Source organism: Vombatus ursinus, unplaced genomic scaffold (assembly GCF_900497805.2).
Source record: "Vombatus ursinus unplaced genomic scaffold, bare-nosed wombat genome assembly UNPS02014818.1, whole genome shotgun sequence".
In the NCBI taxonomy this organism is placed as follows: Eukaryota; Metazoa; Chordata; class Mammalia; order Diprotodontia; family Vombatidae; genus Vombatus; species Vombatus ursinus.
In genome coordinates, this window is record NW_020954596.1 from 57,596,202 (window position 1) to 57,614,285 (window position 18,084).

At 37.3% G+C, this 18,084-nt stretch overlaps 1 protein-coding gene across 1 annotated transcript in view; it reads left to right on the forward strand.

Annotated features, from left to right (window-relative positions):
- The window catches only part of CWH43 (cell wall biogenesis 43 C-terminal homolog), a 115,193-nt gene that overhangs the window by 60,358 nt on the left and 36,751 nt on the right, over nucleotides 1–18,084 (forward strand). Inside the window, 3 exon segments of the mRNA XM_027836618.1 lie at nucleotides 4,875–5,019; nucleotides 9,356–9,417; nucleotides 13,254–13,372. Of these exon segments, the coding sequence (XP_027692419.1) occupies nucleotides 4,875–5,019; nucleotides 9,356–9,417; nucleotides 13,254–13,372 (326 nt within the window).

The window sequence follows — 18,084 nt, forward strand, 5'->3', positions numbered from 1 at the left end:
TATATGTTATAAAATATTTATAGCAGCTGTCTTTGTGATGGCAAAGAACTGGAAATTGAAGGGATGCCCATCAATTGGGGAATGGCTAAACAAGTTGTGGTATGTGACTGTGTTAGACTACTACTGTAAGAAATGATGAGCTGGTTGATTTTAGCAAAACATGGAAAGACGTGTGAAATAATGAAAAATGAAGTGAGCAGAACCAAGAGAATATTATATACAGTAACAACAACATTGTTTGAAGAATAATTGTGAATAGCCAAGTTATTTTGAGTATTATAAGTACTCAAATCAACTATAAAGGATTTATGAAGGAAGATGCTATCCACCTCCAGAGAAAGGACTGATAAATGGAAGTACACATTGTATGGATTTATATATATTTATAAATCTGTGTCAAACAGTGGCCTTCTCTAGCGCACAGTGGGGAATGAGGGAAGGAGACAATTTAGAACTTAAAATGTAACAAAAAAAATTAAATTAATTTAATCCCCCCCATTAGCTTAAACAACAACAACAACATAACAGTAACAAAAAATTAGTGTATGAGTATTTTAAGGCTTCACTAACAATTTTTCATCGTTAAAGTTTTGAGGAGAATCTCTTTAAGCTGTCTCTCTTTTTTCATCTTCTTTTCTTTTGTTGTTTTCTTTATTCCACCTCCATTCTTTTGAGCTTCTGGGGAGCTTTGAATTTGTGGAAGAGAGGAAAGAAGGACCCTCATCCTCCTTTGATGTTGTGATTATGGAAGTATTTTTTTTCCAAGTACTTAACACATGAAATTTATTGCTAGTCATAAAACAATAATCTAGTGGGATGCATTTTAAAATTATGTTATGGGGAAAATCATCTATCTTATCTCCTTTGGTATCTTATTTATCACATCCAATGACATCTAAAACCCAGTATAAGGTTATGCAGTATGGAGTAATTTTTTTAATTAATGTGTTTATTTTTAGTTTTTAGCATTCACCTACATAAGATTTTGAGTTCCAAAATTTCTCCCCATCTCTCTCCTCTCCCTACCCCAAGATGGTGTGTAAGTTGATATAGATTCTACACATATGTTCATATTAAACCTATTTTCACATTAGTCATATTGTAAAAAAGAACCAGAGGGGGCAGCTAGGTGGCGCAGTGAATAAAGCTCTGGTCTTGGAGTCAGAAGGACCTGAGTTCAAATCCAGCATCATATACTTAACATTTACTAGCTGTGTGACCCTGGGCAAGTCACTTAATCCCAATCGCCTCATCAAAAAGCAACAACAATAAAAAAAGAACTAGAGCCAATGGGAGAAACCATGGGAAAGAAGAAAGAAATAAAAAAAGGGTGAAAAAAAGAGAGAACAAATAATATGCTTCAATATGCATTCAGATTCCATAGTTCTTTTTCTGGATGTGGACAGCATTTTCCATCATGAGTCTTCTGTAGTTGTCTTATATCCTTGCATTGCTAAGAAGAGATAAGTTTATCAAAGTTGGCCATCGCACAATGTAGCTGTTACTACGTACAATGGTCTCCTGGTTCTGCTCACTTCACTCAGCATCTGTTCATATATGTCTTTCCAGATTTTTCTGAAGTCTGCATGCTCATCATTTCTTATAGCACAATAGTGTTCCATCACAATCGTATACCACAACTTGTTCAGCCATTCCCCAACTGATGGGAATCCCCTAAGTTTCCAATTCTTTGCTACCACAAAAAAGAGCTGCTATAAATATTTTTGTACATGTGGGTTATGGGAATATTTCTGTGTTGACTTGGGAGTAGGAAGGAAACTTCAGAGTTTATTTGTTTTTTAAACAAATAGGAGACTACCTTCTTTCCTGGTTCTGCTAACTTGGGATCTTGGCTACAGAAATCATATACTGGAGTAGAGGAGAAACAAAATTTTCATTAGATAACTCAGAAATAGCAAAATCTATAAAATCTGCCTGTAAGTAAAGTCTGTCCGAGTTAGTGCATAGGTAATGCAGCAAGTTAGGTGCTTAGGGAGACATTAACTTTTCCAGGCTGAGCAGGTATTGGGTGGGGGGGAGAAGGGGCATTGTGTAGGACTGTTTTTATATAATACTTTGTAATGACATGTTTTTGTTTCTTTGTGGCAACACTTGATAAAGGTCTTTGTTCTGTATAAATATTTAAAGATTTCATCTTTAGGCCACTGTAATATACAAATATAAAATCACATTAGGAATGGATAATGAAATTCTGCATTAGCTGGTTCAACAAGAGTTTAATTGTAGCCCTTTTGTACAAAGGATTACTTAATATAGAATAGAAAATTGTAATTTTTTAGGCAAATACTTTTAGTAAACATCATTAGCACAGTTGGTTTTATATTACCTAATTAATTTAGACCAGCAGTTAATCATCATCATATATAAAAGATACAACTGATCATGCTTATTGAGTTACTTGACTATTTCAGGTTTATCTGTAATAAAAATATAGAAAGCTATCAAAAGGTTATTTTTCAGTGTTTTGAGTCTCCAGACTCACTCTCCTAGGATAAGGCCTGCCATATCACCTTTGGGGATTCTAGGGGCACCCCCAGAAGCCGTGGGATGTCTTTAATATTACTGGCTAAAGTCCCAATTCTGGTGCATTTTTCTCACTGTTACCTGTGAGTGAATCGCTTCCCAGTTCTTAACCAACTAACATCAATTAGCTTTTACGAAAGGCTATTTACCAGGCAGATATAGCAAGAATAGAAGTTACAAATATTTTCCCCAATACCTGGGGGCAATATCTCTCTTATAATAGTTTGGTTCTTTGGGAGAGTGAGCTCAGACTCAGCAGTTTCCACATAGACTTCTTCCTATAGAGTTTACTCCTAAATGCAGCAAGCCAATGGATGGAGAAGTTCAAATCTCTGCTACTGCTGGACTGGGGCAGATTACTGGATGCTTTATTCCTTACCATCTGGCTCTCAGAAAATCCTGTCATGGACTCTGGCTCTCAGACTGCAGTTGCTCAGCCTACTTATCTTTAGAAGCTCACAAGGCCATAGCTTTCTCCAATCTCCTTCATCTGAACACAGGTAAGTAGAGACAGAACAGAAACAGAAACATCAGAAGGGCCATATGCTGTTGGCTTCCTGTTGGCTTTTAGTGAGAGAGGGCCAGTCGTCTCTCTCCAACCTGGAGACCCCTTGTCTTCCTTGCTTAAATTTCAACCAGCCAAAAGAAACAGATCAAGCTAGAACATTTTGAAAGTACCCCTGTTCCAGTTTTATGACCAATCACAAAGATCCTCTTCATCGCATAGTTATAGGTGGACCAGAACCAGTTACAGAATGTCTATGCATGCTCCAAAGTCCATGTGGGTACAGGGGATTGCATCAGTTGAGCATGAGCATGACCACAAGCAAGCCCACCTGCTTGATACCTCCCTCCCCACCATTACATCAATGAACTTGGATCAGATGATTCTATCAATGTCTTCCACTGAAGATTTTCTCCCCTTTTGGGACAGCTGGGTAGCACAGTGTATAGAGTGATGAGCCTGGAATCTGGAAAACCTGAGTTCAAATTCAATCTCAGAAATTTACTAGCTATGTGACCCTCGGCAAGTCACTTAACCTTTGTTTCCCTCAGTTTCCTCATCTGTAAAATAGAGATAATAATAAAGTTCCTGGCACAATATAAAATTTAGCTATAATAATTATTATTATTATTTTGCTGTTTCTAATGATGTCCTCTAAACATTTGAAATCGTCAATTCATGATTTTCTAGGTCCAACTTTTGTTCAAATGCCCATCTCATGTCTTATAGACATCTCTCAATTATCTTGTGATCTTCTGGGAGAAGATATACCTTAATGTCTATATACCTCATTTAGCTGTTAACATATGTTAATATATACTATAAATTGTCTTATTGGGTGTATATTCTGACTGTAAGCTTCTTTAAGGCATGTCTTAAACACTTTTGTGTCCTCAGAGTCTAGCCCAATGTTCTGTATACACTAGTCAATTAATCCTCAATAAAGCAGCAAGTATTTATTAATCAGCTACTATGTGCCTGGCATTATGTTAGGCACTGGGAAGACAAAGGCAAAAGTGAACCTGTCCCTGCCCTCAAGGAGTTTGCATTCTATTGGGGAGAAAAAGTGTACATATAAGATATATACAAAATGGATAGTTTCATAAATAAATATGTAATATCTGTTTAAAATAAATACAAAGTAAATTTTCTGGGGGAAAGAAAACAAGCACCTGAGGGGATCAGGGAAAACTTCATGTAGATGGTGTTACTTGAGCCCAGTTTGTAGGAAACAAGGAATTCTAAGCAGAAAAGGTGAGGAGGGACTGCATTCTGGGCATGGGAGGACCCTCAGCGCAGAAATGAGAAGATGGAAAATGGCATGTTGAGTGTGAGGAATAGAAAAAAAATCCAGTTTGGCTGAATCGTAGAATGTAGGGAGGAGAGTCATATGTCATACTACTGGGAAGGTAAGTTGGGGCCAAGTAGGATTTAAAAGCTAAATATTGGTGCTTATATTTGATTCTAGAGACAAGAGGAGGCCTTTGGAGTTCAATCTACACTACAGAAAAATTACTCAGATACTTGAATGAAAGCCATATTGGAGAGAGAGAGAGACTTGAGGCAGACAGTTAAGAGACCACTGCAGTAGTACAGGTGAGAGGTGATGAGGGTCTGATCTTGGGTGGTGGTCCTGTGAGTGGAGACAAGGGGATAGATGCGAGGAGGGAAATTGTAGAGATAGAAATGATAAGATTAGGTAACTGACTGAATCTGTGAGATGACAAACAGATTTCTCTATCTCTGTTTTTCTCTCTCTCTCCCTCCCTCTCCCTGCCCCCCAGCCCTCCCAAACACTCCCCCCTCTGCTCTCTGCATTTTTCAGGGATGACTTGGACAGCAAGCCCCAGGCACTTGCTATTTCAAATTTGCTGAAGTCTAGCTATCAAGTGATATTTTGGGGCTATATCACTTCACTGGCCCCTGGCTCCAGAGACTATCAACAGCTCATTCAGCATGGCAATGTGCAAGTAGCACTCTCTGTGATTTATTAAGTGGAAAGTTTCTTTTCCATGTTAAAAATGTGATATCAGTTTAGATTTGAATTCAAGATTCTTTCTATCACAAACTGACATAGGACCCAGTCCTGTAAATAATCCTACTCTTCTTATACAACATAATGACCTTGATATAGGCATTTTAACCCATGATTCTCAATTCCATATATTTATATTCTATATATAGTCACATATTCTTTTCTACCCCTTTCACTGCTAAAAAAAAAAAAAAAAAGGAAAGGAAGACAGTCGATGCTAATGAACTCACAAAGATAAAATTGGAATTGCCAGCACAAGTGTTTCTTTCTCTCTGGCTAATCAGATTACATATTTAAAGCACTTTGTGAACTTTAAGGTGCTACTTAAATGCTAGCTATTCTTATTATTTGCTCATGTAATTTCCCCATTCATCTTGTCTCTGCACCCTAAAAACTGCTTCAGTCCAAAGGAATGGCCTTCTCTAAGTCTTGGCTTTCCTCCTAGGCACCTCATACCCAGAGAGTACAAGTTGGTCCCTATTTCTTGTATTTTTTCTTCTCTAGAGAAGTTTTTTTGCAAGAGGGAGCGCAAATGAAATCGTGTTTTAAATATGCAATCTTATTTAGTCTTCACAACAACCCTCTGAGTTAGGTGGTATCATTATCCCCATTTTACAGATAAGCAAACAGGTTTTGAAAGGTTAAGGGACTCGCTAGGGTTACACAGCTAATAAGTGTCTAGGGCAGGATTTGAATTCAAGTCTTTTTGCCTCTAGTTCCAGTGCTCTCTCTACTGTCACCTTTTATACCCAGATTTCCTTAAGAAAGCAACAAAAACTCCAAACAATACTCCATCTGTCCCCTTATCTCAATCTTGTATAAAAAAAAAAGCAGTAGGAAAACACAAAACATCCATATATTAATGCCATGAATTCAGACTGCTTTGGGAAAGACAGCAAAATAAGGCCCTTCTATTTCAGCTTTTGCAAAAGTTTAGTAATGTAATGTATTGGAGCCATATGAGGCATGTCTATTTCCAGGCCCCTCGTGTTCTGTTTTTCTCCTCAAAAGCAAAGACACACACACACATACACACACATAGACACACACATACATACACACTCACACATACCCCTACAGGGATAATTAATAGTAGCTCTCTAAATAGGATCTGGGAAACCTATTTCTCACAGTCTACTTCTGGCCCTTAACTCATTGGGCCTGTGGGGAAAATACTAAGATGTAATATCCATAACCAATGCTTAACTGGTTTCCTGGCAATAGTAGACGCTTAATAAATGCTTGTTAATACTTTGACTGATTGCTCCATCGATGAATAAATGTATGCTGCTGCCGTGAATATAGTGCCAGATATTGAAGGGGTCCAAAGAGGCCCACAGTGTCCTTGCTCCCCAAATATTTACTATTTGACTGGGGAGAGAACACTTAAACACAAAGAAAGTCAACTAATGCAATGGGAGCTTCCTTTGTGTATGCCCAGATCTCCTAACACAGAGGTATCCTACTTTTGGAGTCAGATGACCTGGGTTCGAGCTCCTTCTCTTATGCTTGTTAGTTGTGTGACAATGGAGGTTAAGTTTAATTTAGGGTCTCCATTTCCCTATCTGAAAACAGGGATGATATCACTACTGCCTGATAAGGTCATTATTTGTTGTTTGAAAACTCTAAAACTTTATAAAAATTCTACTATTATAATTAAAGGGATAGTAGAAAAATGACATTCTGGACAAGAAGAGGGACATAGGTAGCCATTCAGCCACCTGGCATTTATCAAGTACCTACTATGTGCCAGGCACTGTGCTAAGCACTGGGGATACAAACAAAGGCAAAAATCAGTCCCTGCCCTCAAGGAGCTCACAATCTAATGGGGATAAATTGGAGATGATCCCAGAGGGAAGGCACTAAGATTAAAAAGGACTGGAAAAGGCTTCTTGCAGAAAATAGGACGTGAGACTCGAAAACAGCCAGGAAAGTGAAAAGGCAGAGATGAGGAGGGGGAGAATTCGAGGCACAGAGGATAGCCAGTGAAAATGGTTAGAGTAAGGCACTGGAGTGCATAGTACAAGAAAAGGCAAGGAGACTCATGTAATTGGATTTCAGAGAGGAGTAAGACAGAAGACTGGAAAGACAGAAAGGAGCCAGGTTTATAAAGGCTATAAAAGCCAAACAGAGAATTTTATATTTGATCTTGGAGGTAATATGGAAACAGTGGAATTTATTGAATAGGGGTTGATAGATTGCACTTTAGAAAGATCATTTTGACAGTTGAGTGGAGGATGGATTGGAGTGGAGAGAGACGAGATGGAGAGACCAACCAGCAGGCTATTGTAAAAAGTCTACGCATGAAGTGGTAGCCTGCAACAGAATGGTAACAGCATCCAGGGAGAGAATTGGCTGTAGGCAAGACGTGTTATAAAGGTAAATTGACAGTACTTGACAACTGTTGGATATGAGGGGTGAGGGTGAGGAGTTGAGGATGATATCTAAGTTTTGAGCCTGAATGACTGGAGAATAGTGGTAACCTTGATAGTAAGAGGAAAGACAAGATGGGGGAAGCACGGAGGTAGGAGTGCACAGGTTGTATTTAGGAAACAGTAAGTTGACCAGTCTGACTGAAGCAGAGAGTTTTAGTAGGGAAGTAGTGGATGATAGAGTTAGAACTGCAAAAATAGGTTAGATCCAAATTGTGAAGGGCCTTGAATGTCAGGCTAAGAGGTTTGTCTTTTAAATAATAGGGAAGAATTGTGACAAGATGAAAATGGCGTTTGGGGAAGATTAGTTCTGAACCCTAGATTAGAGACAGAGACAAAGAGGAAGCAGACCACATTGGAAGCCCTGATGATAGTAGCGGATATCAGATATAAAGCGGACCTTGGAGATCATCCAGTCTAACCCACTAATTTCCTGATGTGAAAATTAAAGACCAGAGAAGAGAAGTGACCTCCGGGCATCAGATCATAAGGTTCTCGATTAGGGGTTGGGGTGGGGTGAGAGAAATGCAGAAAACAAAAAGATGATTGAAAAAGAAGGAAAGAATTACCAATGGATGTAGATGGCGAAGGAGAGGAAAGATTCCTAACTTAAAAAGCAAATGATTTAAATTTTTTATTTCTCCAAAAGGAGGAAAAAAACCCCACACAAATGAACAAAAACCAAATTAGGTGAACTCTAAAGTTCTCTTCTATTTCTGTGATTCTGTTGTCTCTTCATTGACTCGGGGCTAGCCTCACTTAAGAAAACTAATATTACATTTTCGTGATCCCTTCATTCATTTCTCAGACTCACAATGCACAGACGACACATTGAGCATGTAGGGTAAAGCCTAAAGGGACAGGAGACAAAAGGAAGAAAAGACATTTGGCAGACCCAAGGGACAAATGCATCAGAAATAATGGGGACGGCATTGTGTAGAAAGTAGTCTATTGGTTGGTTCAAGTGTGCTGTGTTTGCGTGAATGTGTGGAAGAGAGAAGGAAGGATGGGTTATCTAAAAGAACTTGATTTATATTTACTCCTTCCATTGACCTCTACCATGACCATCTGAAGCTCAGATCTTTAGAAGTGACAACTCCTTACCCCATTGTTGTTTTTTTTTTTTTTTTGGTTAAGAAATTGAGTGATGCAGAGAAGAATTTTGGTCACAAAAATAAAACCTCAATGACCACGTTTATATGATGGTTATCTTTTTATGAGACAAGGGTTTAAATTCTGAGATCTTAAAATTTAACAGTATCTCTTAAAACCCAATAAAATGGGACAATGCAGTTATGATCATTAGATTTATTATACCCAATATAGACAAGCAAATTATTAATTTTTTAAAAACTGCCTTTCAAGACAAATGGGAGCACTGAAAACTTTTTTTAAATGATGTTTAAAAAGTATTTCTAGTTTTGAGTTTCAATAGGACGGACAGCCTTTTTAGTAAAAATATTTTAGAACCCAATTCAGCCACGGTCTTCATGGACAAGTTAAAGTCGGGCATATTTATGTTTATAGAAACAATATTTTTGAAAAGTATGTTGAGTATAATAACCATGCTTTCAGAGTTTCCCTAAGTCCCTATGAAGAAAATATTCTTTTCTTTTGCTTCCCCAGTGAGACATAACCCTGATCTCAGGCTTTCCAAATTTAGGAAAGGCTTAATATTGTCCTTGAAGTGTGAATATTTATGACTTTGTTCTTATTCAAGCAGTTCACTGCTAATTTAGGACCTTAGACATTTTTCCTTTCTTTTGCTTAAGATAAAATCATTTTTCCCATCTCCCTTTCCTCCCCCCTCCCTGAACCTGGCCACCTGCTGTTGATTAGGACATTGACAGCACAGATCCTGACAGATGGTGTGAATGTATCATATATCGTGGGCTAATAAGGTGAGTACAGAAGTGGGAATGGTTTTCAATCTATTCCCACCATAACCTTTTGAGATGTAAATAAGCCCTCTAGTCTCTTCTAGAAAGAAGGGCTTTGTTGAATCCCTTCCTTCATTTTTCTGAGTTTAGAAAACATCAATTTGGCAGGTGATGCTAAGATTTTTCATGCACATCATGATTTATTTAAGGGCAATGAGGATGCCAAGAATGAGATTGACCTACTGAGCCAAGTGGCATTGCCTTAATGGGCTTTCCTCCTGGAGGGAGAGCTGTCTGTAGTCTGCAGGGCTTTTCTGTGTATCATAGGATCACAGAATCATGAGATTCTGTGCGATTAAAGGGACCTTAGAAATTCTCTAGTATAATCCTCATTTTATTTATGATGAAATCAAGGCCCATAGAGGTGAAGTCACTTGCCAGAGGTTACACAGGTAGTAAGCAGCAGATCTGGGGTTAAAATCCAAGCCTTAAAACTAGAAATTCACTTTTCTTTCCATCCTATCATGCTTCTTCCTATAACAAGAAGACTTGTTTGGGCTCATATGACCTGGATCTTCCCTTCTCCCTTCCAAACTTGAGAACCATGACCTTGAGCCAATGATTGCCCATATTAAGGCCATAGCTCCTTTGATTGAATAATAAGAAATAATAATAACTGATAGTAAGGAGAGTGGAAGGAACAAGTATTTATTAAGTGACTACTATGTGCTAGGTACTATGCTAAGCGTTTTGCAAATATCATCTCATTTGTTCCCCACAACCCTGGGAGGTAGGTGCTATTATGATCCCCATTTTGTAGTTGAGGAAACTGAGGTAGATAGAGGTTAAGTGATTTGCCCAGGATGACGTAGCTAGGCACTATCTGAGACTAGATTTAAACTCAAGTCATCCTGCCTCCAGGCCCACCCATTCTATTCATTGTACTTCTAGTTGGGGACAGTAAGTACTAAATCATATCTTATTGTTCCTTCCATTTCCAAGATCTATGATTTTGAAAAAATTGGTTGACTTGTAAGCCCTAGGGATACAAAGAAAGGCAAAAGACAGTCTTTTTTTTTAAAGATCACTTGGTCCTCATCTAAACAAACAAAAAAATCTGCTCGTTTATAACCTTTGACAGTTTTTCTTTGAATTCCCTCTGTTAATTATCTCCAATTTATCCTATATATCTTGTTTGCACGTAGCTGTTTTCATGTAGTCTCTCTCTAAGCACAGTGCCCGGCACATAGTAGGTGTTCAATAAATGTCTATTGACTGACTGATTGGTTTTGAAGCTTTAATCCACCTTATCATCAAAAGTTCATACAAACCCTAGACTGGCTCTGGGGATTTATCCATACATTCTCTACTTTGTGATCCTAATCCAGATGATCCAATAGTACTAGGTATTGCACCAGTCTGTAATTCAGGCAAGGAAAAATACAACAGACATTTAAGAGAATGGACTCAGACATATGCCATGTAAATTTGAAGATTTTTTTTCACATACAGCAAACATAAATTCTAGGTTGTTGCAATATTAGAAGGAAATAAAATGCTATTTACTGTGTCAGTGTCTCCTGAAGCCATTTGAATTTTACCTATTTTAAGTCACTGGAATAAGAACATACAACCTTCCAAAAATAAGCTTAGGACTGTGATGAGAATATTTATCTTTTTTGTGTACTTTGCACGAGACATACATTATGATTTTTAAAGACATTTGGACATCTGCATCTCTAGCCTAAGGTGCAATTGTAAAGCAACCAATTTTTTTTTTTTGCTGAGACTAGATTTTTAACATGAGATACTAAATGTGCATTTTTCTTAAGTTATCAGTTTTATAAATCTGTGTTCAGAATTCATTTTTTATTAGCTCACTTTACCTAATGGGGGCTTTGGTACTTTACCACATATTAGGTGATCTAGACACGTGTCAAAGCCTTGTTACATTTATAATTTGTATTTTTTTGCTGAATGGAATAAATGCATTTACCAGGTAAATCAACTCATTAGACTTTCATCCCAGTGTATAGTGTTGACAAAATATAACTGCTAGTAATGAAATGAATAAACTCCCTCCCTCTATCTGTTACTTAGATTATTCAGTAGACTGGAGGCAGATTTCTTAAAACCTAAAATGATTTTTTGTCTGTAATTCCCAGTATGCCAATAATGAAGAAACTACTTGTTTTGATTTTGTTATATACTTGACTTAATTTTATTATAATATGAACTAATTGCACTACTAAGTAGGAAGTTATGTAACTTTTAATTTGGTTGCTATTGATTTTTTTTGGTGTAGGCAGTATAATATTCTCATCTTTTATAGATCTTACGGAGCTTTTTTATATAAATAAAATGCTTTTTTCTGCTTAAAAAATGTGCGGGGTGAGTTACATAGGAATATTCTAATTATGTCACTTCACAAGAGGAGGATCTGAATAACAACTAATTAATAGTTCAGGACCAGTGGAAAAACTACCAAGTTATAACTAGGTTTTTCTCTTTAAATTTTGCTACATAAATTTATCTTTTTTTAAAAAAAAATACAGCATTTATTTAATACCCCATATGTCTACTTTCTTCACTTGATTAGGAATGCAAAAAAAGAATTCCAGATTTTTTTGGTTTCTCATTGTTATTTCTCAATGGATGACTTTGATGTTTTTGTCACCATTTTATAGTTTACAGTTTTCAGCTCAGAACTGAAGAGGTTGAATATTTACTTTGCCTGTGAATAGAGTATGCATGTATATCAGCTGAAGAGTGATTACGGCTTCATGAGCTGAACAACTAGATTTCAGTAGTGGATATATTCAACAGACAAAGATTACCATAATTTCTCACTCAGTTGTCTTCTTATTTATTAAACTCTTTTTATTAAGACATAATTCTTTTCTGATGTGCTTTGGTTTTTACTTATGAAGAGGATCATAGGATTTAGACTTGGAAGGAACTTAGAAAATTCACTCTGCTGAAGTACTAGCAAAAACCAGATATGATTCTATGTCTACTATAATGGTACTGAGTGGTAAAGGTTATTAACACCCTTTTGGACCAACTTACTTCCTTTTATTAGCATGTAGACAGGTTTTAGCCGTGGTCACCCAAAAATATCATTCTCCTTCTAAAGATAATGTTAAAGAGATTCAAATAATTGGAGGCTTTGATGAAGCAGATCCTTTTAGGACTATCTATTCTGTAGTGCCTTATACCACAGAAAAAAATATGAATCAACTAATTTCATGGTGAAAGGGTAATATTTGGAGGGGAAAATACAACATTGGACTTTTCAAACATGTAAAACCTTTGATATGGAGTTGAAAATATGGACATGAGATTTATATTTCCATTTTTTTAACTCTATCTGTTATTTAATTGATATACAGAGTTCCATGGGGAGGAAACTCCCACTACAAATGTAAATCAGTTCCTGCTCTGCAACATATAGTCTTCAAGAGTTCTAAGGGCACTGAATTTTACTCAGTGTTGTGAATCTGAAGAATTCCTGTTTTGGACCAGAAATATAATTGTGTGGGAGGTAATTTGTCTATGCTACATATGATTTCAGTACTAAAAATGAATTAAAATAAATAAGGAAAGGAGGCCTGCCAAATGTATTAGGTTATGAAATCTGTGTGCATGGTACTTATTCATTTATATCACAAAAGTGAATTTTTTGATAAATACCATAAGTGATAAATTAGACCAGTTCTAGCTGAGATATTCAGTGATTGAAGAATCAGAAACATGAAACAATAACATGGAGAGTATTGATCAAAATTAGATGTCAGTTATTTGTAATCTGGCAAAATCTTTAGTAGATCTCTAAAACATGTATGCTTCTACTCTAGGTTGAGTTATGCACAGATCTCTCATGCTGACCTGAGTGACTTTGAGCTTCAGGCCAAATTCAGGATTCCTAGTGATCCTAGCAATTATATGCACCACCAAAAAATAATTACTGACCCTGGCAAAGTTTATAAAAGAATTAACTTTTTAAATTAAATTAAATTTTTTATTAATTAATTTATTTTTAGTTTTCAACAATCACTTCCATAAGCTTTTGAGTTTTTATTTTTTCTTCCCCTCCTTACCTGCCTCCCTCTCCAAGACGGTGTGCAATCTGATATAGGCTCTACAACCTATTAAACATATTTTCACGTTAGTCATGTTGTAAGGAAGAATCACAACCAATAGGAGGAACCACAAGAAAGACGAAACAAAATGAAACAGAAAAAAAGAAAGGGCAAATAATTTGCTTTGATTTGCATTCCAACTCCATAGTCCTTTCTTTAGATGTGGATAGCATTTTCTATCATGAGACTTTTAGAGATGTTTTAAATCTTTGCATTGTTGAGAAGAACTAAATCTACCAAAGTTAGTCATTACACAATATGGCCGTTACTGTGTACAATGTTCTCCTGGTTCTGCTCACTTCACTCAGCATCAGTCCATATAAGTCTTTCTGGGTTTTTCTGAAGTCTGCCTGCTCATCATTTTTTATGGCATAATAGTATTCCATTACTTTCATATACCACAACTTGTTCAATCATTCCCCAATTGATGGTCATCCCTTCAATCCCCAGTTCTTTGCCACCACAAAAAAAGCTGCTATAAATATTTTTTTACATGTGGGTCCTTTTCCCGTTTTTATGATCTCTTTGGGATACAGCCATAGAAGTGCTATTGCTAGGTCAAAGGGTATGCACATTTTTATAGCCCTTTGGGGCATAGTTCCAAATTGCTGTCCAGAATGACTGGATCATTTCACAACTCCACTGACAATGCATTAGTGTTCCAATTTTCCCACATCTTCTCCAGCATGTATCATTGTCCTGTTTTGTCATGTTGGCCAATCTGATAGGTGTGATGTGGTACCTCAGAGTTGCTTTGATTTGCATTTCTCTAATCAATAGTGATTTAGGGCATTTTTTTCATATGACTATAGATAGCTTTAATTTCTTTATCTGAAAACTGCTTGTTCATATCCTTTGACCATTTAAGAGAATTCATTTTAATACCAAGTGAATATTTTCTATGGGATAATGTGGCCTAAGATACTTTGAATTCAATTAAACAAGCATTTATTAAATACCTTCTGTGTGCCACTCGCTGTGTTGGGCTTTGAAGATACAAAGTTAACAATTAAACAGCCCTTATAGTCAAAGAACTTCCATATTCCTTGGGGGAAAGACACGTACACAGAGAAATGGGCAATATACAGGGTGTCTCAAAAGTCTTAAGGCAAGTTTAAGCTTTCTGAGACACCCTGTGTATACAGAGTAAGTTCAGCATGCCAATAATTGGGTGGCTTAAGAAAGGACTTGTAGGAAGGGACACTTGAATGAAACTAGGGTTTCTAGTTGGTAGAAGTGAGGAAAGAGAGCATTCCAGGCAGCTCATTTCTACTCTGGGAAATGTGAATATTACCTCCAAATAAATAATAAATTGTAGTTGGCACTTGATAACTCATGTTGGTAAAGCAAAATAATAAAATGGCAGATAGTCTATTCATCTGGGGATGGGTCTAGATTGCTTTCCATTGGTTTTTGTGATTTCATCATGTGGACCATTCATATTAATGGGGCAGCTAGGTGGCGCCATAGTACACAATGCTGGGGCTGGAGTCAGGAAAACTCATCTTCCTGAGTTCAAACCTGGCTTCAGACACTTACTAGCTATGTAGCCCTGGACAAGTCACTGAACCCTGTTTGCTTCAGTTCCCTCATCTATAAGATAAGCTGGAGAAGAAAATGGCAAACCATTCCAGTATCTTTGCCAAGAGAACCCCAAATGGGGTCATGAAAATTGGACATGACTGAAAAACAACTGAACAACAATAACAACATATTAATATTCATTAAGCTGAGCAACTAATTTTTAACATGTGGGCATCTGTTATACGCGGGGGTAGAGGGGAACCTGTGCCTTGGAGGCCATATATGGCCTTCTTGGTCCATGGGTATAAACTTTTTGGGTCCATTATTAAGGGGATTTGTTCTGTGAAGTTTGGATTCAGTCAAAGGGCCCACACTTGAGGGCCTTGAGGCCACAGGTTCCCCACCCCTGTTTATAGTCTCTGAGAGGTTTTGGGGCTAAGAGGTTAAGTGATTTACCAGTGATCACGCAGCTAGTCTGTAGCAGAGGCAGAATGTGAATGCAGCTCTTCCTGATTCGGAGACCAGGACTGTTTTGCTGTACCACATGGGTCCAGATCAAGTCTGTGTATGTGTATGTGTATGTGTGTATGTATGTGTGTGTGGGGGGGGCTTTTTATGTACTTAAATACTTTCAGATATCAACGTGATATCATTATTGCTCAAACAAAGAGTCTAGGAGTAAGACAGATAGGTCTGTTGGTCAATATGAATAGTGCTCCCTCCATCTATGTAGGTTGTAGCCCCTTCACTGAACAGTTGGTCTTTGTGAATTCCTGGGAGAAAAAAATTGTCATGTCATCAAACTTCTGGCAATGAACTCCTCCAAGATTAACCTGGCTACTGCTGATTCATACAGCAGCCATATAATCTGTTGTCGGGCCTAACACTCAAAATCTTTCCATCTTGGTGCTTGCACTCCCCAGGAATCAGGAAGTTGAGGTAAAGGCCACACTACAATGAGGCATCAGAATAGGACTTAGTTAAGAGAAATAAGAACTACTTATAGAGAATCCCCTGGCTTATTGCTTTTAAGCAACTATCTTCATAGAATCCCTGTCCCAAATAGACAGAAGGAAGCATTCCTTTCCCTTTTAAAAATGGGTATATATATATATATATGTACACACACACATATATATGTATGTATGTATATATATGTACATATATTTAAAGTTATTCTGACTTTCATACATAAATGATGGACTTTTAGCCTTTATTTGGTTTTTTCAAATTGATATTAAATAATTTACTTCAATCTACCTCTTCTGTTTCAGGGGAGGCAATAATAATAGCAAACATTTATGCGGCACTTTAAAGTTTATAGAGCACTTTACTTATGTTTTCTCATTTGATACACACAACAACCCTTTGAGATATTATCCCCATTTTATAGATGGGGAAACTGAGGTTATGAGAGGTTAAATGATTTGCCCAGTGTCACATCTAGCATGTGTTAAAAGTGCAACTTGGGGCAGCTAGGTGGCGCAGTGGATAAAGCACTGGCCCTGAAGTTAGGAGGACCTGAGTTCAAATGTGGCCTCAGACTAAACACTTGACACTTACTAGCTGGGTGACCCTGGGCAAGTCACTTAACCTCAATTGCCTAAAAAAACAAAACAAAACACAACAAAAGTGCAACTTGAAGGGAATCTAGGTCTTCCTGACTCCAAGTCTTGTGCTCTACTCCTTCTACCATATTGTCTCCCATAGTTGATTGTTGTCCTTCATTCTCAAAGAGGACCAAAATTACATCACTATGTTGGGGTCAAAATACAGTATGTTTGACTATGATCAGACCAATATGAGCTTGGAATGCCCTACCACAGATTGGGCACAGATAGTGCATATGAACATTTGGAGATGTCTCTAAATTTACGCATCTCACATTCCTTATGAGCTACTGCAATTCTGCTTCGCTGATAAAGCACCTCCTTTGATGAAGGCCCACTGTGCTGGGTGGTCTTTGCCAGTGTCTCCCATGTCACCCTATGGATCCCAAAGTTCTTCAGAGAGATCTTGAGAGCGTCCCTCTTTCACTTCTTCTGACTACAATGTGAGCACCTGCCTTTTGTGAGTTTTCTGTAAAATAGCACATACCACAAAAGAGTGTGGTTGAAAATGCCCTTCTCATGTTGATTATTTTTGTTTAGGTTCAAATCCTATGAAGTAGGACATACTTTTGAAAATAATCATCATTTTCACATGAGGGTTCTCAAATGTTTTGTACTAACAGACTAAAATGAAGAATCATTTACTGGACAATTCAAGGAGAAAAAAAGCATATAAAACTTTATTTTTCAGTTTAAAGCAAAGAAGATAGGGAAAAATTATGCAGTAAAAACCTCATCCCACTGGAACTCAGACTTTGCCTCTGGGAGCTTGGACCCTGATAGATGAGCTTTCACTTAATATTGCCTGGAACTAGACCATCATGCCACTTCTTTACCATGTCCAAACTATGCACCTTCCTGACCATACAACCTCCCCTCCCCTCTTTCTAGCTAGCCTTTATAGATTGTCTTTTCCCAATGGAATGTAAGCTCCCTGAAGGCAGGGAATGTCTGACTTGCTTGTGTTTGTATCCTCAATGCTTATCAGAGTGCTTGTACACAATTAAATGCTTAGTAAATACTTCTTAAATTTTTCATTCATTCAAATTAAAAACCTAAAAATCATATAGAATATGTACACTGAGAAATGTCCAGCAATTTTTAAATATATTGAGCAATAAATAGCATTTCTCCTGATATTTTTTCTTAAATTTATAGTGAAATAATGAAATATATAGGAGTTTGCATGTGACATCTGGAGAATTTCTAATATAGTTAATATAATAAAAACTAAAATTATGTTAGATTTTAAGGTTTGCAAAGGACTTTGTGTGAAGGACTGTCTGATGTTGGCTACTGCCAGGTGAGCGTTGTGGCAAGATTGGGGTAAGATCTGGGTATTTTGAAGTTGAGGCAGGGGCTGTGGTAGGCGGAGTTGTGGTGAACTGGGATGGGCTGGATACGGAGAAGCC